The sequence below is a fragment of the Notothenia rossii genome (assembly GCF_949606895.1).
Source record: "Notothenia rossii genome assembly, chromosome: 11".
NCBI lineage: Eukaryota > Metazoa > Chordata > Actinopteri > Perciformes > Nototheniidae > Notothenia > Notothenia rossii.
In genome coordinates this window covers 55,998,657-56,023,099 of record NC_136910.1, presented here as the reverse complement: position 1 = coordinate 56,023,099, position 24,443 = coordinate 55,998,657, and the positions used below count along the sequence as shown (strand labels likewise).

Below are 24,443 nucleotides of genomic sequence, written 5' to 3'. Positions count from 1 at the left end.
AGAGCAGCAGAGGGCTGGAGGGCCCCTAATGGCTTCATGTGGCCCCCTAATGGCTTCATGTGGCCCCTCACTGTGTTCATCTCAGAGCAAGCCAAGCTCATCCTCTCCCTACAGGGCAGATAATGCAATTACACCCTCAGATCTGCAGGGGGCTCCCTCTGTCTCCATCTCCACCTCAGTGTGTGTGTGTGTGTGTGTGTGTGTGTGTGTGTGTGTGTGTGTGTGTGTGTGTGTGTGTGTGTGTGTGTATGTGTGTGTGTGTGTGTGTGTGTGACTGCTAGGTCTCATGCTCTAGATTTACGGTTAATCAATCATGGTGCCGCCTTAATGACACCCTGCTGCTTCCCTAATGTCTTCTGGCAGAGCAGCCCGCCGCTGGCACAGAGCTCATGCAGGCACACATATGGCCGCCTCAAGTGAGTGACAGGACCCCTTTCATGTGAGCTGCCCTGCTCAGGATGCCATCAGCAACACACAGGCGCCGCTGGCTAGGACTGAGAAGGTGATGGAGGGAGGAAAATGAGAAAGGGAAAGTGTTGAAGAACATTTTGTGTGGCTCTCCTGATTGGCTCAGCCTCCTCAAAGTAAACTGTCAAGAACAATTCAACATGACAAGTGTCCTGTGCTGAAACACCTGCAATGATAGTGGGAAATAACACTGATAAATCATGAGGTACTAAGGAAGGAGCATCCACTACATGGTAACTGGATGCTAAGGACATCATATTTAGGTGAGTATACTCAGACATTACAGATTAAGTTAGGGTTAGAGTTGGTTAGAGTAGGGTATGTTTTTGGGTTGTACATTTCTGAATAATACATGAACTCTCTACATTCTATGTGTACAGTATTAATGATATTCAAGTATTAACTCAACACAGGCCTACGGTAAGAGTATCCTAAGATTGCTTGCTGCAAATGAGATGGTTTAGGAAAGAAGGAAACAGAGTAACATGTTTTTTTAGAATGACAGGTTTCTGGGGTAAAGGATTGCTTCTCATTCCTCTGCAGATATCATGACGTGCAGCCTGAAGGAATGTATCACCGTGTTCAGATTGACTTACCTCCACAGAGCAGCACTTCACCAAATATAGTAGCCGTGTTTTTCTAGCACTCAGAAGCAGCAAGACAACTTTAAATCTGAATTGACTTTAATCCCAATCTGACACGGACTTTACCCCAAACACAGCCCTGCAGAGGTGTCATCACATCCCTCAGAGAGAAGACCATAAAAAGGCCTGTGGATCCAGACCTGTGGCCTCATCCTGGCCCGCTTTAGAGCCTCATCCTGGCCCGGTTCAGAGCCTCGTCCTGGCCCGGTTTAGAGCCTCATCCTGGCCCGGTTCAGAGCCTCGTCCTGGCCCGGTTTAGAGCCTCATCCTGGCCTCTCATCCTGCTGATCCACTGTTTCTGTGGTGAAGAATTGAGAGGACATCTGCATGCAGGCGGCTGCTCATGGGTTAGGGCCTCATCCTGGCCCAGTTCAGAGCCTCAACCTGGCCCAGTTCAGAGCCTCAACCTGGCCCGGTTTAGAGCCTCATCCTGGCCCAGTTTAGAGCCTCAACCTGGCCCAGTTCAGAGCCTCATCCTGGCCCAGTTCAGAGCCTCAACCTGGCCCAGTTCAGAGCCTCATCCTGGCCCAGTTTAGAGCCTCATCCTGGCCCAGTTTAGAGCCTCATCCTGGCCCAGTTTAGAGCCTCAACCTGGCCCAGTTCAGAGCCTCAACCTGGCCCGGTTTAGAGCCTCATCCTGGCCCAGTTCAGAGCCTCAACCTGGCGCGGTTTAGAGCCTCAACCTGGCCCAGTTTAGAGCCTCACCTGGCCCTGTTTAGAGCCTCATCCTGTCCCAGTTTAGAGCCTCATCCTGGCCCGGTTTAGAGCCTCAACCTGGCGCGGTTTAGAGCCTCATCCTGGCCCAGTTTAGAGCCTCATCCTGGCCCAGTTTAGAGCCTCGCCTGGCCCAGTTTAGAGCCTCGCCTGGCCCAGTTTAGAGCCTCACCTGGCGCGGTTTAGAGCCTCAGCCTGGCCCAGTTTAGAGCCTCACCTGGCCCAGTTTAGAGCCTCACCTGGAGCGGTTTAGAGCCTCAGCCTGGCCCAGTTTAGAGCCTCATCCTGGCCCGGTTCAGAGCCTCGTCCTGGCCCGGTTCAGAGCCTCGTCCTGGCCTCTCATCCTCTGATCCACTGTTTCTGTGATGAAGAATGGAGAGGACATCTGCATGCAGGCGGCTGCAGTCGGAGGCCCATCTGTCCTTTGGAGCGATTTCTAATTTATGTTAGTTGTTGTTGTCATCGTTGTCAACACACAGCACGGCGCTCCAGTCTTGAAAAAAAAAAAACCTCCTCGTCAGCAGAAGTGACAGCAGAGGAGATCTGGAACTAAAAGAGCAATCCATCATCTGAGAAAACTCCAGTTTGACACACACACACACACACACACACACACACACACACACACACACACACACACACACACACACACACACACACACACACACACACACACACACACACACACACACACACACACACACACACACACACACACACACACACACACACACACACACAGGGCCTCAGGTGTTTCTTATCAAATACATCCACATGCAAAGTAACGTATCCATAAATGCATTTTCTCTTTGTATCATGTATATTTGGTCTACTGTACAGTATATATAGTACACTCGGCTGTTCAGGTACTTGTACTTTACTTGAGTATTTCCATGTTATGCTATGTACTTCTACTCCACTACAATTCAGAGGTACATGGTGTACTTTTCCTCCACTACATGTATTTAATCCCTTTAGTGACTTCACAGATGTGGATGAATGATGTGAAATATAATCAAGTGTTAAATCAGACTTTAGTTCCACCTGGAGTAAATCCACAAGCTACCCTGCAGTATACAAAGTCATTCAATCTAGCTGCACCTTTACCAGCTTTGAGAACACTTTCATGATCAATCATTATAAAACATATCATATATATTATTCTGAAATGGACCAATCTGAACAATGACTACTTTTACTGTCGCTACCGTCGCTATATTTTGATGAGAATACTTTTCTACTTTTACTTGAGGAACATTTTGAAAGCAGGACTTTTACTGTAACAGAGTATTCCTACACTCTGGTACTTCTACTTTTGCTCAAGTACAAGATCTGAGTACTTCTACTTTAACTCAAGAACAAGATCTGAGTAGTTCTACTTTTACTCAAGAACAAGATCTGAGTACTTCTACTTTTAATCAAGTACAAGATCTGAGTACTTCTACTTTTACTCAAGAACAAGATCTGAGTAGTTCTACTTTTACTCAAGAACAAGATCTGAGTACTTCTACTTTTAATCAAGTACAAGATCTGAGTACTTCTACTTTTACTCAAGAACAAGATCTGAGTACTTCTACTTTTACTCGACTACAAGATCTGAGTACTTCTACTTTTACTCAAGAACAAGATCTGAGTACTTCTACTTTTACTCAAGTACAAGATCTGAGTACTTCTACTTTTACTCAAGAACAAGATCTGAGTACTTCTACTTTTAATCAAGTACAAGATCTGAGTACTTCTACTTTTACTCAAGAACAAGATCTGAGTACTTCTACTTTTACTCGACTACAAGATCTGAGTACTTCTACTTTTACTCAAGAACAAGATCTGAGTACTTCTACTTTTACTCAAGTACAAGATCTGAGTACTTCTACTTTTACTCGACTACAAGATCTGAGTACTTCTACTTTTACTCAAGAACAAGATCTGAGTACTTCTACTTTCACTCAAGTACAAGATCTGAGTACTTCTACTTTTACTCAAGTACAAGATCTGAGTACTTCTACTCAAGTACCGGATCTGAGTACTTCTACTCAAGTACACGATCTGAGTACTTCTACTCAAGTACAATATCTGAGTACTTCTCCCACCTCTGTGTACATGCAACACATTTTGAGCAGGACCTAAATATTAACGACTCCACCTGAGAGGATATTAAAATGAACGTGTTGCATTCATATCTTGAAAGCTGTAAGCCCTTGTGTTTCCAGTGATAATAAACACTGATAGGTTAGCGCCCCCTACTGGAAGAAGTGTGTGACAGGTACAATCCTTGTGTTTTATTGACATGGCTGTAAAACACTGCTGAACAAAACTCTGAAATTCATAGTTTACAGCTTACACAGTCGTGTTCGTCCCAAGCTTGGAATCGCAACAACATAATTCAGACTTAAACTAAATAAAATAATTTTCAGGGCAAAAAGGAATTGAGATGGAAGTGGAAACTGTCCGTGAAATAATATGAAATAGGATTAGGAATAGGACTTGTTATTACTGATGTGTTACAGTACGAGCAGCAGGATGGAGCTTCTTAAAAACAATACAAACGTTCCATGTCTCACAGAATACTACAGCTCACATGTTCTGTGTTTGAGAAAGGACCGTTTCCTTCTGGGTTTGTCCCTCCCCTCCATCGGGTCACAAATGTGTGGCAATGTAAAATAAAATGAATACAAGTGTTCACATTTCTTTATATAAATAAAACACTGAGAAGCCTTTGAAGTGATAATATAAGATCATTTTAAGATATATAAAAAAAAAACAGTCTATCAGGGGCCTTGTTAAATCAAGGCGACGCAGCCCACTGAGTTTAATCCTGAAAAGGCAATAAGAAGGAACATGATAACTGGGCTTTCAAACTGTTCAACCCCACAGAGCTGATCATACGACGGCAGCCAAACCTAAAGCAACGAAGGAATGTGGAGCTTTCAATATCAGGCGAGACTACTTCCCATAAACGCCCGAAAGCTAAAACACCCGATCGAACTCCGTCTGACTCGTGGTTGCTGGGTTTCTGTTCTGATTGGGCTGCTGCTGCGGCATGTGACCTCTCCGTCTGGGCGGGGCCAGGTACTCGAACATGGAGGTGTTGTGTGTGGAGAGCATGTTCTTCAGGTCTGAGGGCATGGGGTCGGACCAGAAGAAGTCGTGGTTGAGCGCGTCGTCGCTGTCTATGCGCTGCGCCGGGTCCAGAACCAGAAGCTTGTCGATCAGGTCCAGAGCGTACGGGTCCTTCACGTAGGCCTTCAGGCGGTCCTTCACTTTCCGCTTCTGCCCTTTAGGAAGCTCCATCTTCTGGTACAGCTCGTACTTCTTATCCACGCCGGGCCACACCTGAGAGAGAATAACATTTCAGGATCCAGACAGAGAATACAAAAACTGCACGGGATGACTTTGCAAAGAGTTAAGAGTTACAGAGGAGACGTTAACTGCAGTATTCACAAGCGTTATGTTTCTGGTATTTATTCATTTACACGGCAGGAGGAGAACGTATTCCTTAACAGTTCTCACTTGGGTTTGTATGGCGGTGTGTTAGGGTTAGGGTTACAGATGTGGAAATGAATGTAAGATCTGGAATGGCCTTACAACCATAACAAAAACTGCATTGCCTCAAAAAGTAACTCGCCCCCTGTATGGTGCCTGGTGTTATTTTGTTAAAATTGTAAGTATAGTACATGTTGTTCTTAAACTATGTCTTATTTTATTGAATTCAAGCAGTTGTTGGTATACTGATGCTTTGTTTTGAATACAAATTGTGATTTCTAACATTATTTAGGTAGAGCTCAATGGGTTTTTTGCCTCTTCCTGCACTGGCTGTCATTTGTTATCTGTGGTTTTTGGGTATTATTAAATTACAAAACCATTTCTAGATCTTGAAAGTTGTTTTGATCATAAAGTAAAATACTAAATTGTTCAGTTCCAGATACCGCTGACTAATGGCACATTTCCACTACAGCTCGGAGCGCGGTTTAAGCGTGCCGTGCCCGGCCCGTTTTTGGCTGCGTTTCCACTAAGCGTAGTTCCAGCTAGCGGGTACTTTTCACAGTTTTTCTGGCCCTCCAAAATCCAGGTTCTTTCCGGGCCAACAACCGGGCTGAGTATGCTAAACTAGTGAGGGGGCTACAACTACAACAAGATGAACACATTTGACTCTGATTTAATTGTAATACACGTTTCAAAATGATGCCGAAGTAACAACATACTGATACCGGTTAGTAAAAACCATGAATTAATGCTTTGACAAGTCTGCTGACAGACGGCAGGAGAAAAACCTTTTTAAATGCGTGTTTTCTGAATGGAGATAGGCTAAGCTAACTTTGTATATGCTCCGACCGTCCACACTCACAACAACGGCCTACAGACATAAACAAACCAGCGACTGTATTCTCCATGACACAGACAGTCTGTGGTTTGGACTTGTTTAACTTTTGTCTAGTTTCTGAACAGATATGAGGAGCTGTGAGCTCTGAGGGCTAACAGCTAACGGCTGATGTTGGTTTTGTGGTTCTCATTGAAGATGATGTCACGGCTCCGCCTACACTGCGTTACTATAGTTACTACCCCAGCTACTAAACTGTAATGGAAACGCAGCATAAAGTGAGCCTGGCCGTACTAAGCCGAGCGAGGCCCTGCAGTGGAAAGGGCCATAAATGCCTTGTTCCTTCGTAGACACACTCTGATCTGTAAGTAATGAACATGTGTAAATGATAAACTGAGGCATGATGTCGTTAAGAAATGTCAGGTTGTTCATAATGCTTTGTAGTTCATCAAATGTGAACCTTGTACTTTTCTGAACTAAAACAAAAAGGGAAGGCGTTGTGGTTATTTATAGGTTGTTATTATTATGCTATGATTTTACTGCTCCGGCCCACTTGAGATCGAAGGTGTCTGGATGTGGCCCCTGAACTAAAACCACCCCCTCCTCTAAAGCCATGTTCCTGTTCCTGTTACCTCAGCAGTGATGGAGCCGCACAGCTGGCTGATGAGTGTCAGCTGATGCTGCTCAGTGTTGCCTTGCATTATGGGACTTCTGGTCCACATCTCCGCCATGATGCATCCTGCTCCCCACAGGTCAATGGGGGGGCCGTAGTCTCTCTCACCTAACAGAAAAAATAGTTAAATAAAAAAAGTTTATAAAAACGCCTTCTCCAGAAAGCGCCTTCACATACAAGTCAGCATTCAGTCATTCATACACATTCCAACATACAGAGGCTGTGTTCAAGGTGCAGCTGCTCTGTGAAACTAACACTCAGCTATTAGACGTTAAGTGTCTTCCCACAGGACACATCAACATGCTTGACCACCGACACTGCGACTGGTGGACAACTGCTCTACCGTTCTGTGCCATAGCCACCACTTACATGTAGATATTAAAGTGTCTCTACTTTAAAGAGTCCTCTCCGGCTGATGTTCAGGTGTATATCAGTATGTAGTGTCTCTACTTTAAAGAGTCCTCTCCTGCTGATGTTCAGGTGTATATCAGTATGTAGTGTCTCTACTTTAAAGAGTCCTCTCCTGCTGATGTTCAGGTGTATATCAGTATGTAGTGTCTCTACTTTAAAGAGTCCTCTCCTGCTGATGTTCAGGTGTATATCAGTATGTAGTGTCTCTACTTTAAAGAGTCCTCTCCTGCTGATGTTCAGGTGTATATCAGTATGTAGTGTCTCTACTTTAAAGAGTCCTCTCCTGCTGATGTTCAGGTGTATATCAGTCTGTAGTGTCTCTACTTTAAAGAGTCCTCTCCTGCTGATGTTCAGGTGTATATCAGTATGTAGTGTCTCTACTTTAAAGAGTCCTCTCCTGCTGATGTTCAGGTGTATATCAGTATGTAGTGTCTCTACTTTAAAGAGTCCTCTCCTGCTGATGTTCAGGTGTATATCAGTATGTAGTGTCTCTACTTTAAAGAGTCCTCTCCTGCTGATGTTCAGGTGTATATCAGTATGTAGTGTCTCTATTTTAAAGAGTCCTCTCCTGCTGATGTTCAGGTGTATATCAGTATGTAGTGTCTCTACTTTAAAGAGTCCTCTCCTGCTAATGTTCAGGTGTATATCAGTATGTAGTGTCTCTACTTTAAAGAGTCCTCTCCTGTTGATGTTCAGGTGTATATCAGTAGGTAGTGTCTCTACTTTAAAGAGTCCTCTCCTGCTGATGTTCAGGTGCATCAGTATGTAGTAGGGGTTTCACCAACTAATCGACTAGTCGACTACCTTTACCACTAGTCGGCGCTGTAGGCCCTAGTCGACTAGTCGTGGAAAAAAATGGAGGTAAACGAGGTGCTGCAAAATGCTCCAAAACACGTCCGACATTCTTATGTATGGCAGAACTTCAACGAAGATGTAACCAACTCCACAGTGAAGTGTCAGTTGTGTACAGCTGTACTGAAGTACAATACAAATGCATCTGCTATGCGCAACCATCTGAAGATGAAACACCCGCTGCCGACAGCTAGCACTAGCAGTAATGCTAGCACCAGTGAGCAAACGGACCGGCGTCAGCACTGAACAGAGGCAAACGAACAGCAAGAAAACACGGGTCAACAGTGATGATGAGCTACGGGACTACTGCCAGCGGACACCGCATATCCCCACAATGGATAATCCACTGGAGTGGTGGGCAGAAAACGTGCACCGCTTCCCCCGCTTTCGAGGAGCTACCTGGCTATTCCAGCCACAAGCACCCCGAGTGAGAGGGGTTTTTCCCTGGCAGGCAACACTTTCACCCGAAAGCGGTCAAGCCTCCTTCCCTCACATGTCGATGCGTTGGTGTTCAAACCAAACCAAAAATATGGAAAGGTGGACGTTATCGTGGAGGACAGCGAATAAAGTGTTGCGCACTGGATTTACGTGGCATTTATGTAAACAAGAGTTTTTTGCTGTCGATTTTGGTGAGTCCACTGTTTGTTATTTACTCAGCCATGTAACACAAATTAAAATGCAGTGTTTAATGTTACTGTATGAGTTCCAATATAAAATACAGTTGTACACCTCTCTTTGTGTGTCTCTATTATGACGTAACGACTAGTCGACTACTATTTTGAAAAACTAGTCGACTAGTAAATATTGGTAGTTGTGAAACCCCTAGTATGTAGTGTCTCTACTGGGACATGTCTCCATGCTTTAATGTTCAAAAAGCTCTGTATTGTTCTCATACTGCCTGTGCTGCAGCACCTCTTTTCACCCTCTGTCTGAAACCAGAGACCTGAAGTAAACAAAGGAGTCCTATGGAGGCGTTTCAGGCACACTACAGGGAAGGGAAAACCCAACAAGCATAATAGGAATGCAAAGCATAACAAAAAGGACTTTAAGGAACAGCAGGCTCTACGAATAGCTGCAGCAGTGTTGCTAAGGCAATTCTGGAGCTATTGCAGAACCCAAACCTTACTAAGGAGTGAATTGGTGAACGGGAGTGCCTGTGCATGTTCCTGTGTGTTGACTTGACTCGTGTTGTCTCACCCAGCAGCAGCTCTGGAGGTCTGTACCACAGGGTGACCACGCGGTTGGTGTAGCGGTTCCCCTGACTGTTCTTAGCCAGGCTGAAGGCTCGAGCCAGACCGAAGTCAGCCAGCTTCAGGACCCCGTCTCTGGTGATAAGCACGTTGGCTGCCTTCATGTCCCTGTGGAGGATCTGAGACAAGGAAAGGAAATGTTATGACCAAGACTACAAGACATGTTAACAGTGAGAATTATGATAATGCCCCCCCTTCTACTCCAGTTGGACTCAGATGTCGCACTTTTTCATGTACATGTGATGTTTTAGTGTTTTGTTTATTTCTGTTATCTGTCAAGTGGGAACTAAGTATTTTTTTGTGTTTCTCTTATTTTCCTACCACACTGTGAATAAGAAAATATGAAGGACAGACCGTCTATTTCTATTTATTTTATAAAAGGGGCAGGTAATATAAGATTATTTTCTTCTCCCTACTCCTTGTCGGGTATGGTGTGTTTATAGAGACATGTTTTGTAAATAATTGTTATACATTAAGTTGTGCATACCATGAACGGAACAAATAAAAATGAAATGAATAATTATGTATGAATGAGAGGCTTTTTCCTGGGATTTAAAGGGGACCTATCAGGCAAAATGCACTTTTTTAATGTCTTTTATACATCAACATGTGTCCCCGGTGTGTCGGGGAACTCACGCAGCGTCAGAAAATAAAACACTCTCTCTTTTCCTTCGTACCCAAATCTCTAAAATCAGGGGAACAACGGAGCTGATCCAGATTTGCGTCCGATATAACGTAATATCTGAAATGTGGACCCACGGGCCTATCAGAAACGTTGCTATCAGAAACAATGCCCGACTGTTTTGGACGTAATATGGTCGGTGTTTACATTAGCATCACTAACACTCAGAGCTAACCTGTACTGGAGAGCATGTGTGTGAAGAAGCAGGAAGTAAAAAGGAACTCACCTTGTGGTATAACCGGCAAGAGAGAAAGCCTTTGAGCTCCATACTGTTTCAGAAATAATCCTTGATCTAATAATCCTTGTGTTTCATCACCGCAGCATTTCAGACAGTATCTGCCAGGTCCCTGCCGCATGAGCCGGCATAAGCTCCGCCCCCTCTTATTTTTTTAAAAAGCTTTATTTTTGCCTCTATTTATACAGGTGAACATCTCATTGAGACACAGGGTCTCATTCTCAAGAGAGACTTGTTTATACCCAGAATCAGCACTTTTGAAACAGGAAGTGAAATAGAGCGATATGAGGCATGGCTAGAATGGGTGATCTGTTTGGTATTTTGAGCAAAACACTTCATAGACATGTTTTTTATATATCTGAGACCTATGCTATTGCCTAACAATAGCATGATAGGTGACCTTTAAACTGTGAGAAGATACATGTAAATCTTTCCAAAGCGGCCGTGGATGTTCATGTTTACTCTTGTGTCTCACCTTGTTTCTGTGGATGTAGTACAGTCCATTGAGCAGCATCTGCATGACCTTCTTGATCTCTGCCAGGGTGAACTTAACGTTGGCGTTGCTCAGCAGCCCGGCCAGGTCGTGCTCACAGAAGTCAAACACCAGGTAGATGCTGCCTTTGTACCTGTTGAACTGAGTAGCTTCAAGAAACAATGACAAGGGAAAAGAGAGACATTTAAAACAAGTGCTGTCACTAAATATCCTTCCTGCTCCCTTCCTGGGACCCAACAGTTAAACCAAACGCCTAGTGGAAACGCAACCAAAAACTGTCCGGGCACGGCACGCTTAAACCGCGCTGTAGTGGAAATGCGCCATTAGATGAAGACAGAAACTAACCCTGACAGTACACTTATAGACTCTATATGTTCTCACCAACCTTTGGTTCTGCAGATCTCGATCAGATTGACCACGTTCTCATGTTTGAGCAGCTGGAGGATCTTGATCTCTCTCAGAGCTGTGATTGGAAACTGAAACAAAGAAGCCAGAAGAATACATTCATTTAATAACCGTGTTCAATCACTGATGCAGTAATTAGAATTCAGGGTGTTGTCAATAGTAAGGGCGCTTGTCACATCTGACCCGTTTGGTTCAGTTAAGGTTCTCTTACCCCTTCTTTCTCATTTTCCATCAAAACCTTCTTCAGTGCGACCTTCTTCCCGGTTTGTCTGTGCTTTGCTTTGAACACCTCCCTGTGAAGTGGATATTAAAACAAAAGACATTCAAAACTATTCATTTAGCTCAAGACTATTTAAACACCTAGAAAGAAAGGAAACAGCTGTAAATGAACTACAGTGCTGAATGATTTCTAGCTTAACACTTTAAGCTTTGGAAACTTCGAGAGTGTTAAAACTACAGACTACAACGTCCCCTATAACCCTTAAATGGTGTCTGTATACTGGGGGATACAGACATTGGACAGGCTGTGTCCATGTGTGAAATGGGTGTAATATTGGTGTTACATGGGTCTAATAGTGTAATAGAGGTGAAATAACAGTGTTATATGGGTGTGACATGGGTATAATATGGCTGTAATTTAATGTGTAATAACATTGTTACATGGGCGTGTATTCATGTGTAATGAAGGTGCAAGAACAGTGTAATACGGGAGTAACATGGGTGGAATACGGGGTGGAATTGGGGGGTAAGTTAAGGGTACATTCTCACAAAAGTCTCCTAGACATTATACAGATAAAACGGTGCTAAAATAAGCCATGTTTACCTCGAACTAAAGGCATATTGTTGTAGCCTAACTAAACTATGCCGAAAGACCTTTTGTTGTTATTTAAGTGACTACAGGTGGGGTCAAAGAATAGCTAGCTGCATGAATGTGTGGGAGCAAATGATTTCTTAATGTTTTTCATTTTTGTAAAGCACTTTGAATTGCCTTGTTTTGAAAGGGGCTATTGTGGTGGAACATTACGGGACTTCAGAGAGTGTGTTGCGCCACGGACCTGTTAGGGAGCGCACCTGTGGTTTGTTATCATTCTAGCTTGAGTAGCATGTAATGAAGTTGTTCGTACCTTTCTGTAAACTAATGGAAAATAAAGTGCGGAGTTCCATACTCAACACGCCGCCTCGGTCTCCCACTCATCGACTTTACACTATATCAATAAACCTGCCTAAAGTTAGCTAGTAGCACAGCTGAGCTACCATTAGCCACACAAACAAACACCACCCACTCAGCTTGTTGGTCACACGGTAAACATGTGTGTGTGTTTCTCACCCGAAGGTTCCTTGTCCTATTTTAGCCATTTTCTCATATTTTGAGAACTCATCGCAGAAAGGGAATTCCACTCCATCGTAGTATTTGGACATGATGGCGGCCTCACGGTCGGGCCTGAGGAGGAAATTCACCTCATTTTAGGACACTGTTGTTAACACAAGCTATATAGGAAGGTAACATAGCTCAATAACAATTTAGATATGTTAACAATAGAGTTGTAAATAGTTATATTCTTACTTTTCAGCCACCGCCGTCGCCGCGGCAGCATTGCTTGTTTTTTCTCGCTGCATCTCTGTAGTGCGAAACTTCTTCTTCTTTGCTTTTAATGGCGGTTGGAAAACAGCTTTTATGAGCATTTACCACCACCTTCTGGAATCTGTAAATTGTGTACTTTGACTAATCAATTGTTAAATCAGACTTTAAAGGACGGAACATGACATAAGTATAAATACATGTTATTATAATTTTGTATTTATTTAAAAAAAATTATGTATTTTTATATATCATGAATGATATCGTTTTTTTTTTTTTGGTCATGTCTTTGTAATTATTATTTTTTAGGAATTTATTAATTTTAATTATTATTTTATATATAATTTTTTGTTGTAACTGTTTACAATTAAAATGTAATTTAATTATTTTAATGTTTTTTTCCCACGTCCCCATGAGGAGCTGGTGGCATCTCCCTTACCCTAACCAGCCCGGCAGCCCCTCCTCCTCACCGTATTTTGTATCATTTTTTTTAATATACTTATTTTTAATGTATTTATATTTTTTGTAGTTATTATTTTTTTATGTATTAAAAAAAGATATCTCTTGTTTCAAATAGATTTTTGTATTATTTTAGTTTTTATTCTTATGACGGAACATGACATAAGTATAAATACATATGTTATTTTATTTTGTTATGATAATTTTGTATTTATTTTTTTTAAAGTATGTTTTTTTATTATTATTTATTTAAATATTAATATGTATTTAAATTATTTATGTAGTGATATCATTTTTTTATTTACTCATTGCATTTTTACTGGTCATGTCTTTATAATTTTTTAGGAATTTATTACATTTGAATAATTATTATTTGTTGTTACAATTAAAATTTAATTATTTTAATGTTTTTTTTCCCACGTCTATGCATTAAAAAAATAAATCTCTCTTTTGTTTCAAATACATTTTTGTATTATTAAAATAGTATTTTACCAACTGTTCATTCATCTGATTGTCTTTGTAGTACATTGTCAAAAAAAAAAATACAATTAAAAAAATGATTATATCTAAAACACACAAACACACCACTTTCATAAATAACACACTTGCTCTGCAATAATGTCATGTTTTACGTAATTCTGTTAGACAAAATAAAGACGAAACAGGAATCAACTCAAACACTTTTATTGTAAATTATGGAAAAACAAACCATCGAGTTAGGAATTGTGAAGCTAGTGAGTTACATGAAGAAGACATAGTAAGTGTTTTTAGGAGGTGTCCATGGTGAGAACGCTCTCCTCCACCACCTCCAGGTTCAGCGGGGTCACCGCCTTCGACAGCACGCCTGTGGTTCCTCTCTTGTACTTGTAGTCACCGGTTCTACATCAGGGAACAACACAGGTTTCAGTTAAACACTTGCATGTTTACAAGAGAGAGACTTCAGCACAGCCACACATTAGTTAGGGAAATCAAACTCAGCACGCCAAGAGGACAGATCCCGAAAAAGTGGTTACTTCTTTTACATTTTATAACTTGTATATTTCACAATACAGTAATTGTTCTGTTATTTTACTTAAGAAATAGTTTATAATCTTTATGCATCACATTAAGAGTATTTTCCGGTTTTGATTGGCATTATGTGAGACGTCTTCAGTTAAAAGTAAAACAGCATTTGTGAACAATTTTTTCCCTTTTCTAACCTTTAATAGACACATTCTTGATCCTAAATATCTTTGTTTCTTCTTTTCACTAAAGTTGTCTTACAAAATACACTATAGTTAAACATATCTTATTGATATTTATTTATCACCTTCGCATCTGATATGGAGGTAATCTAAAAGTAACGGAGAGTAATCCGGTTACTTTTATATATAGTGATACTAATGGCGCTTTTCCACTGCAGCACGTAGCACGGTTTAAGCGTGCCGTGCCAAAACCGGCCTGTTCTTTTAGTTGCTTTTCCACTAGGGGTAGCTCCGGCTAACGGGTACTGTTTCTGGCCTTCCAAAATCGTGGCATGACTTTAAATTATCAACAACTCTTGAGGTAGGATCTCTACAGACGGACACATTTCTACCTCTTCACGGTATGTCCGTCATATCCTCATATCCCCTCACCCTGTAGGTTAGTCGCACGCTCAGAAGAGAGAGAGGGGGGGGGTGTTAGCTGTGCACTCTGTCACACCACGCCTTCACGCTCAGTTAGTCTTCAAGCAGAACAAGCAACTAGACAATAAGTCAGCCACAGCTTGTCATGACTCAATCACCCAGCATGCTTAGCGTCAGAGCAGAGCTGCTGTTTCTCATGGCCTCATAATGTGACCGTGTGTGCAACGTATGACTCACACATTGATCCAGAACAGGGGATATGTGCACTCTGAGGTGTGTGTGTGTGTGTGTGTGTGTGTGTGTGTGTGTGTGTGTGTGTGTCTCTCTCTAGTTCAGCATAGTATACAGAAGCAGTGTTGGAATAAAAGGATTATTAAGCTGCATACTAGATCCAAAGTACACCTTTAAGACATTTAATTGACAGTGTACTCTGCTTTTTGTAGTCAATCTCAACAGTGACCGATAAACGCTTTGATATTTACAGCGTGAACGAGGAAAGAAAACGCTGCGTCAGTTCAAAGATACCATAGTACCTAAAAACAACTTTGCCTGTGGCTGTAAGGAAGTTAAATTGTGTGTGTGTATGTGTGTGTGTGTGTGTGTGTGTGTGTGTGTGTGTCCACCAGGATCATTTCCTCACCTGACGCCCTTCTTGTTGGCCTCCTCGTGGGGCCGGATGTAGTCCAGGTTGCCCTTGGTGATGACACACAGGTCGATGTTGCTGCCGGAGCCCAGGTCGTTAAAGATTCCTGCAGCGATGGCGTCTCTCACCAGCCGCTTGGCATCCTCCTCCTTTCAACACAGAAAAAAACAAATACAAATAGATCAGCATTGATGCTCAATTCGAAAAGCTGATCTTTTAAAAAAGGTGTGTGTGTTGTGGGGGGGGGGGGGGGGGGGGGGGGGGGGGGGGTGGGGGGGGTTACCTCCATGTCAGGCTTGTAGCGATCCTCAAACACCGCCATGGCAGCCAGAGAGCCAGAGCCTGCAGAGAGGAAATCATGTTTATAATGAGGACATCAATTACATATTGTATCGCCCTCTTTAAGTGATGTCAAATCTAGAATTTAGAGTTATTTTCGAAGCCAAGGTTCATTAGAAATAAACATAAGATAAGAGTTTATTTATCCCGAAGGAAATTGTTGTGCCGGAGTTACAAAAATACAGCATAATAATAAAACTGTACACTAACAGTGCAGTAAAAAGAGAAATTGAATAACTACAGGAAACATAGACGGTCTCATCATTAATGTAAACAGAGATGGAGGTTAGAGGTGAGTGTGTCGTGTCTGAGACGTACCCATGGTGACGTAGGGCAGCTTGTCAGTGGAGCCGTGGGGGTAGATGCTGTAGAGGTGAGGGCCGTTACAGTCCACTCCCCCCAGAACCAGAGCCGCCCCGATGTGGCCCTGATACCTGAAACACACACAGGAAAGGATGATGTATAAAAAGGCTGACTTAATGTGAAGCAGAGTGGGCAGAGACATTTAGACTGTTGCTAAGCCCCGCCTCCTCTCATATTACAGCCTGCTGTCAATTTACTTTCTCTTTCTGTTCGACATGTTCGTCCTTCACCACAAGTAAGTTATATATTTGTTCTTTAAAAAGATAGTAATGTCTGTTAACAATTTGTACAGGACTCTAGCTGATTGTTTAATTGTTTAGTAGTTCGTTCACATCGAGTTGCAGCATTTGTTTGTGTATCTTTGGCTGTAGTTGTGGAGAGTTGTCGAGTCTGGAGTTTTGTTTCCTTGCTTTGGAGCCACACACACTTTGAGATAACACTGTAACACCGTAAGTGCCCGAGCATCTATATCCAAAGTTATATTCAGTTAAGATGAATAAAAAGGAGTTTTCTGCCTTCGTTTTGACGAGAACTCCCGATTCTTATCTACCTTCCTAACCAGGAAGAGCGTAATTACAGGCCACTTGGATTGAAGCCAGCCCTTCTACTAAAACTTTGATAAGCTCCATAAAGCATTTGATACATTTTATTAGGATCATTTAATATCCAAACTCTCTTCATTTACTTTTTCACCTAGTGCGCTTGCATGGACCTCTTCATATTGATTTAATGGATAAATGTGACCCTTCTGATGAATTAAAGTGTGAAATGCGTCAGTGTTAGGCCCTCTCTAGCTTATCACCAAAACAGTAACACAGTAACACAGAGGTTGCCTTTGTATGCAGATGACACTGTTGTAGTCAAACCAGTCAAACATGCACGTGTTAGCAGCTACAGTACCAAGCTAGCAGTTGTGTTTACCCTTAGATGCACGAGTGACTGGACCCTACTCTTCAAAAAGTGGGTCAAAAAGGACCCGTATTAGAATAATGTGTGTTTTTATGCCATTTTGGTGAAGAAAAATCACTTGTATAATATTTAGTATTATATTTTGGTTCAAACTAGAAATATTTTATATTTAATTTTTCACTATTTATAATTTTAGACTTTTCTTTTTACATTTTGAAAAAAAACGTTTTGAACATATCGATTCAAATATCTCCGCTATTCTGAGACCCTCACAGTATTCCAGTCCCTTTTCAAAACTCATCTCTTCTCTTGTCTACTCATAGCCGCCCCCCCCATCAATCCATGCCGGTTGATCAAGTTTGATAGTCCTATTACCCCCCACCCTAACTTTCCCTTATATTGTAAAGCGATTTTGTGTCTTTGAAAAGCCCTATAAAGATATAATGTATTATTATTATTATTATTATTATTATTATTATTATTATACTGAAAGGTATCAGATTTCACTGTGTAAAATAATCTTCCTGAGAGGTGTCACTTGTGATGTAGTCTGTGTGGTCCTACAGTGAATGTATTCCTGACAGCAACAGGTGATAAGAATCAAAAGGTTCCCATAGGATAGAAAATGCATGCGGGTCCTTTTTGACCCACTTATGGAAGCTTGGAGTAGTAATACAAAAACTACAATTTCTTAAAATGTAAATTTAATATTAGAATGGCATGATATCCAAAACATGTTTTTTGAGGAATAGCTGGAATATGAAATGATAAAATGTAATTACAAAGATACTTCAACAAAACCAGCTCACCGGGTCCAAAAAGACCCACCCCTGATCTAAGGGTTAGGATCACTGACTGGCTCAAGACAAAGTAGTTTGTACTAGTAGTAGTTTTTTCCAAAGTCATGGCACAACCTCCTAACAAGGGAGTCTGTTTTCAACTGTTCACGTCCCTTTTAAAAAGATCATAAATATTGCGGTGTGTACCTGAAGAGCATCTGTTTGAGCATGCGGTTGGCGGTGGCCACGCGGGGCACCCGTCCTGTGGAGAGGGCGTGCAGCTCCAGGTTGGAGGAGATGATCTGAGTGGTCATCTCCGTGTCTGCAGCTGTTCCTGCTCCACAGCAGCTGCACAGAAACACAAGCAAACAGAGGATAAGAAACCAAATCATCAATTTCTTTCAAAGTAATTATGTCTGGGCACAGAGCAGATGTAGACTCTACTCGAATTGTGTAACGCCTATCCCCAAAGTTTGTGTTTGTCCATCAGAATAGACAAAAGTAGTGTGTAACTTGGTGGTGGACACTTACTAGGTGTTGGGGGAGATGTGTTGGACACTTACTAGATGTTGGGGGACATGTGGTGGACACTTACTAGGTGTTGGGGGAGATGTGTTGGACACTTACTAGATGTTGGGGAACATGTGGTGGACACTTACTAGATGTTAGGGGAGATGGTGGACACTTACTAGATGTTCGGGGACATGTGGTGGACACTTACTAGATGTTGGGGGACATGTGGTGGACACTTACTAGATGTTGGGGGACATGTGGTGGACACTTACTAGATGTTGGGGGACATGTGGTGGACACTTACTAGATGTTGGGGGACATGTGGTGGACACTTACTAGATGTTGGGGGACATGTGGTGGACACTTACTAGATGTTGGGGGACATGTGGTGGACACTTACTAGATGTTGGGGGAGATGGTGGACACTTATTAGATGTTGGGGGACATGTGGTGGACACTTACTAGATGTTGGGGGAGATGTGGTGGACACTTATTAGATGTTGGGGGACATGTGGTGGACACTTACTAGATGTTGGGGGAGATGGTGGACACTTACTAGATGTTGGGGGAGATGGTGGACACTTACTAGATGTTAGGGGAGATGGTGGACACTTACTAGATGTTGGGGGAGATGGTGGACACTTACTAGATGTTAGGGGAGATGGTGGACACTTACTAGATGTTGGGGGAGATGGTGGACACTTACTAGATGTTGGGGGAGATGGTGGACACTTACTAGATGTTGGGGGACATGTGGTGGACACTTATTAGATGTTGGGGGACATGTGGTGGACACTTACTAGATGTTGGGGGACATGTGGTGGACACTTACTAGATGTTAGGGGAGATGGTGGACACTTACTAGATGTTAGGGGACATGTGGTGGACACTTACTAGATGTTAGAGGAGATGTGGTGGACACTTACTAGATGTTAGAGGAGATGTGGTGGACACTTACTAGATGTTGGGGGACATGTGGTGGACACTTACTAGATGTTAGAGGAGATGTGGTGGACACTTACTAGATGTTGGGGGACATGTGGTGGACACTTACTAGATGTTAGGGGAGATGGTGGACACTTACTAGGTGTTAGGGGAGATGTGGTGGACACTTACTAGATGTTGGGGGACATGTGGTGGACACTTACTAGATGTTAGAGGAGATGTGGTGGATCTTGGAGCAGTTCTTGTCAGCCACCACCATGCCCTCAGTGGCTCTGGTGTCAGCTCCCAGGATGACGCCATCCTTCAGAGGGAAACACAAATTATATTTTACACGCAAAGTAAAACATACGTCTTCTAATAACTAGCCTAGCTGCTGACAGCCACTGGTTTGTTCTAACATGTTAACTTAGTTAGGTGACTGAGTGAAATGTAGACCGTGGTATAATAACTAGAATTACCAACCACCCCTTAAAGCTGACCTATAGATGCATATCTTCACAGGTGATGATTTAGGGACTGACTAACTAATATGAACAAACTATCAGCATCAGTGCTTTAGAAGACTAAAGTCTTACTACATATTAATCAGTATGTCACTCACCTTAAAGACGATACCACAGATGGTGGTTCCTGTCTTCCTGGCAGTAGGCAAGCTGCTTCCCACTTTGTTAGCCTCACCTAACAGATATGCATTTCTGAAAAAGATAAAAAGCACATGTATAACTCAGTCACTGTAAAAACAACAGTTCTCTTTAAAAGTCTGTCGGCTGCTCAATTCCTTTAAACTACATTTGCTTAATGGCAGGTCATCAATTGCTTTGTGTGCCTGAGGTGTAACAATGGTACACCTGTTTTGGAGCAGTTTTCATAATCTTATTTTGTAAAATAACTGCCTAATAGCATTTTTTTGTACATGTCTGTTGATTTTTCATACTACATAATATACAGTGATGTTTGTTTTTTTAAGTGCCTGCTGTTCTGAACCAATATACTTGTCAAAATGTAACATTCCCAAAATTAAATTATGTACATATATTAAGTGTAAAACTACATACAAACAATTGAGTGCTTTACCAAATTAAAAACTCCTAGTACACGTGAAGCCAATTGTGTAACTGTCTAAGCTGCTGCACCTTGTTACTTAGCACTTGCAGAGTTGGAAGAAGTGAAGTACCAGAGTGTAGGAATACTCTGTTACAGTAAAAGTCCTGCATTTAAAATGTCACTCAAGTAAAGGTAGAACAGTATTATCATTAAAATATAGTTAAAGTAGCGACAGTAAAAGTAGAGGTACTCAGATCTTGTACTTGAGTAAAAGTAGAAGTACCAGAGTGTAGGAATACTCTGTTACAGTAAAAGTCCTGCATTCAAAATGTTCCTCAAGTAAAAGTAGAAAAGTATTCTCATCAAAATATAGTGAAAGTAGCGACAGTAAAAGTAGTCATTGTGCAGATTGGTCCATTTCAGAATAATATATATGATATGTTTTATAATGATTGATCATGAAAGTGTTCTCAAAGCTGGTAAAGGTGCAGCTAGTTTGAATGACTTTGTATACTGCAGGGTAGCTTGTGGATTTACTCCAGGTGGAACTAAAGTCTGATTTAACACTTGATTATATTTCACATCATTCATCCACATCTGTGAAGTAACTAAAGGTATTAAATACATGTAGTGGAGTCAAAGTACACCATGTACCTCTGAATTGTAGTGGGGTAGAAGTGCAAAGTAGCTTATATGGAAATACTCAAGTAAATTACCTCAAAAGTGTACTTGAGTACAGTACTTTAGTACATTTAATTAGTCACTTTACACCACTTTACACCACTATAGTCGATTCAAACAACAGATGTGTCGGTGTAAAATGTCTAAATCCAGTCATCTTCTTTACAGTATGAACTAACGTTAGCTAACCGGTAACTAGCATAATGTATACAAACAGCTGAATATAACAGGTCTGAGAGAAATGCTACACCAGGACATGTTTGTATAAAATACACGTTATATAAATGTCAAACCATAAGATATGAAGCGTATTATGTTCAAATGTAAAACATAATAGTAGCGCGGAAAAGCCTATGGGAAAAGCCTTAGTCATCGTATGGTTGACATGAGTTAGCATCACTAAGAAAGCCCCTCAAAACGCGTCTATTTCACACAACGTCTCAAAACAACAGCCACAACATCATTCTACTTAGTGAGGTAGTTATTGTGAACAGGTTTTCCTTTCTTAAAACGTAGCTTACCTCTTGCAGTGATCGAAACTGAAACCCCCGACCGGTGGCTGGTTCACTATTAATGTCGCCATCTTGATAAATGAAGTGGGGTTTGTTTCCCGGAAGTAAAGGAAGTGGGTCTTCTTCTGTGGTGTTTAACGGCAGTTGGCATGTATGTGATTTTGCATCGCAGCCTCCCTCTGGAGCCAGGTTTATACTGCGACCGACCATCGTTATTGTAGAATATATATTTTGTTTGGACCAGTGTCCTTTCATCAGAGGAAGAAAGTAATTAAGTACATGTACTCAAGTACTTTACTTAAGTACAATGTTGAGATACTTGTGCTTTACTGGAGTATTTCCATGTTATGCTACTGTGTAAATCGTGTAATTTTAAGTAAAAGTTGAAGTACTCTCAGATCCTGTACTTCAGTAAAAGTAGAAGTACCAGAGTGTAGGAATACTAAAGTACAAAGTAGCATTACATTGAAATACTCAAGTAAAATACAAGTACCTCAAAATTGTACTTACTGTAAGTAGGCTACTTGAGAAAATGTACTTAGTTACTTTACACCTCTGGGTACTGTTATCATAAACAATCTAATCATAGAATGTATGCAACTTTGTATGACAGTGGTGTATATATATACTGTACATATTGTGAATGAAAGATAATTACAGTATATATATTATAATAATGTTTCATTCACAAAATGTAGTCAATAATAAATAATGATAATCTAACACACACAAATATTTTTCAACAGGTTCACTTAATGAATGTACATCAACAAAGTGAGAAACAAATATCAGCAGTTTTTGTATTTTACACTTTCTGTAACAACCTAACTGTGCTGGCAAACAGGAGTTTTCCAGAACCCATACACACGGCCTGGTCTGTGTTTTTAATCATGCTTCTGTGTTTTGTTCACCAACAGGACAGATGCCAACCCGATGCCAGCTGGATGTCAAGGTCGGAAAGGAAATGGGCTCCAGTCAGGTGGACGAGATCAGATAGTGCCCTCCAAAACAAGATGGGATCATTATGTTGATTAAGCTTTTTATTAAAGCAGAGTGGGAAAAACAGGTGGATGAAGGTGTAATCGGTGGATCTCAGAGACTGATAACACAGGTTTATTGGGCTCTGACCTGAACCTCGTCATACACTTCCTTCATGTTCCAATACCTTATGTTGGGGATGTGAAATCATGACTAACGTTTTCCTGCTGCGTCTGTCCACTTCAGCACCTCTTCAACCTTCACTTTAACCACCAGAACCCCTTCGATACTGGAACTAGCTTTACTAATCAATACAAGCATCCCTATTACAATGCAGGGTTAGACCAAACAGATGGCACTGTTTAATTAATGTATAAAGCCGGAATTAGTATCTTTATATTCACCATGTCAGTGAGGGTCAGAAACGCAACTTTATACAAATGAATGATAATGTTGCCTTGTTTTAAATATTTTACACAAGCAACATTTTCCTCTCTTGTCGAACAAACCGGATTTATCCATTTCTGCACATAGACCAGAGATCCATGTTAAGATAACACAGTCTCACGGCATTTCGTGTTATAGTTACGCCAACACGATTTCGCCATTTTTTTCGTGTCACACAGAACGATTTTAAAAGCAATGTAAATAATAACAAATTAGAAGGAAAAACAGATTTCAGTATTCTGACACAGAACGATTTTAGAAGCAATGTATTTCTATTGGTAGTATGTTTCGTGCCTGCACCAAATAATAACAAATTAGAAGGAAAAACAGATTTAAAAAAATACAGATTTCAGTATTCTGAGGCTCTGAGCACCATCTCTTTTCCTCGCGGACGGCAAACAAACTCCAACATTATACAATTTAAAATAAAAGGGATAGGCTTAGGGTAAGATATTGAGTACGACAATGTTTTTATGAACCACACAGCTTCCGGTCTTCCAAGACCCGACCGGACAAAAAGACGTGGTGCAGGCACGAAACATACTAACAATAGAAATACATTGCTTTAAAATCGTTCTGTGTGACACGAAAAAAAGGGGAAAATCGTGTTGGTGAACACGAATCAATAGATTAATTTCGTGACTAAAACACGAAATGCCGTGAGACTGGGTTGTAAGATTCAGGTTCAGGTTATTTATTTGCACCCGTAGGTAGATTCTGTTTGCAGAGAAAAAGACAAGGGTTCCATCCTGACACTAAAAACAAACACAAACAACAGACACATACATTTTTATAAATAATAAAGGACTAGTAAAAGTACAAGTATCAACCAAATCTCAAAATATTTTAAAAACATTTTAAGAAGGAAAACACCAGTACAAACACACACCTCAAACACACTTTCCAGAACAAAATCCTAATTTATTCTCTCACCTTTTGCAGAATACGGCAATGGCTGGAGACCAATTCTTTTTATTGCCTATCATCTTCCTTCTTTGGCTGCTACATATTATTTCCCGCTTCACTTGGTTCAAATATACACAAATCAACAATGGATCAGCACTAAACAAGCAGTGCGTTACTTTTGTTAGCCTTAACTCTCACCAAGAAACCTTTCATGGTGATCTGGAAATAAAAGAAAACCAAACTCATTTTTAAATTCCTTTGTAGTTTATTTGAATTCAAGTCCCAGTTACAATATAATTGTATTGATTCAATATAGTATCAAAATCATATCCTTGTATTCATCATCTCAGTAAAATGCCTCCATGTGCAGACAGGGCTTTGAGACTTCACCAATTATGTGCAATATGTGCAATATATATATATGGCGTGAATAACTTTTCAATATATACCTGGCTGCTAATCCTCAGATCTGTTAACAGTTACAGGATGTGTCTTTTGTGAATTGTGTAATTTTTGTTTTGAATTTGTTATCTTTAATATAAAAATGTTATGCATGCTTCTTAGTTAATATTAAAGGTCACCTATTGTGCAAAA

The 24,443-nt window shown here is 41.1% G+C and overlaps 2 protein-coding genes and 1 long non-coding RNA gene across 3 annotated transcripts; 1 reads left to right on the top strand and 2 right to left on the bottom strand.

The window, feature by feature from the left end:
* Positions 1-4,090: 4,090 nt before the first annotated feature.
* cdk9 (cyclin-dependent kinase 9 (CDC2-related kinase)) lies at positions 4,091-12,818 on the bottom strand. The gene is made up of 8 exons (XM_079658977.1): positions 12,710-12,818; positions 12,473-12,586; positions 11,357-11,438; positions 11,126-11,216; positions 10,723-10,889; positions 9,278-9,449; positions 6,777-6,925; positions 4,091-5,159 (listed from the first exon to the last, which is right to left on the bottom strand). Exons 1-8 carry the CDS (start codon positions 12,760-12,762, stop codon positions 4,794-4,796), a joined length of 1,194 nt encoding a protein of 397 aa, XP_079515103.1. The 5' UTR covers positions 12,763-12,818; the 3' UTR covers positions 4,091-4,793.
* Positions 12,819-13,851: 1,033 nt separating this feature from the next.
* On the bottom strand, positions 13,852-21,684 carry psmb7 (proteasome 20S subunit beta 7). The gene is made up of 8 exons (XM_079657807.1): positions 21,528-21,684; positions 19,883-19,976; positions 19,485-19,582; positions 18,031-18,171; positions 16,091-16,206; positions 15,717-15,775; positions 15,431-15,582; positions 13,852-14,062 (listed from the first exon to the last, which is right to left on the bottom strand). The coding sequence occupies exons 1-8, from the start codon at positions 21,587-21,589 to the stop codon at positions 13,951-13,953; spliced, it is 834 nt and encodes a 277-aa protein (XP_079513933.1). The 5' UTR covers positions 21,590-21,684; the 3' UTR covers positions 13,852-13,950.
* On the top strand, positions 16,227-24,443 carry LOC307024031. The gene is made up of 2 exons (XR_013803819.1): positions 16,227-16,370; positions 22,436-24,443. It is a non-coding gene; the product is annotated as an uncharacterized lncRNA (long non-coding RNA).

Bases quoted from the DNA above. Each gene is read 5' to 3' on its own strand.
- cdk9 (XM_079658977.1), bottom strand. From the start codon at position 12,762: ATGCAGCGAGAAAAAACAAGCAATGCTGCCGCGGCGACGGCGGTGGCT. The intron at 11,439-12,472 runs GTGAGAAACACA...TCCACTTCACAG, and splicing joins ATAGGACAAGGAACCTTCGG to GGAGGTGTTCAAAGCAAAGC. The intron at 5,160-6,776 runs GTAACAGGAACA...ATTCTCTCTCAG, and splicing joins GCGGCTCCATCACTGCTGAG to GTGTGGCCCGGCGTGGATAA.
- psmb7 (XM_079657807.1), bottom strand. From the start codon at position 21,589: ATGGCGACATTAATAGTGAACCAGCCACCGGTCGGGGGTTTCAGTTTC. The intron at 16,207-18,030 runs GTACACACCGCA...TGTGTGTTTCAG, and splicing joins CTCAAACAGATGCTCTTCAG to GTATCAGGGCCACATCGGGG. The intron at 14,063-15,430 runs GTGAGGAAATGA...TCCCTGATGTAG, and splicing joins GCCAACAAGAAGGGCGTCAG to AACCGGTGACTACAAGTACA.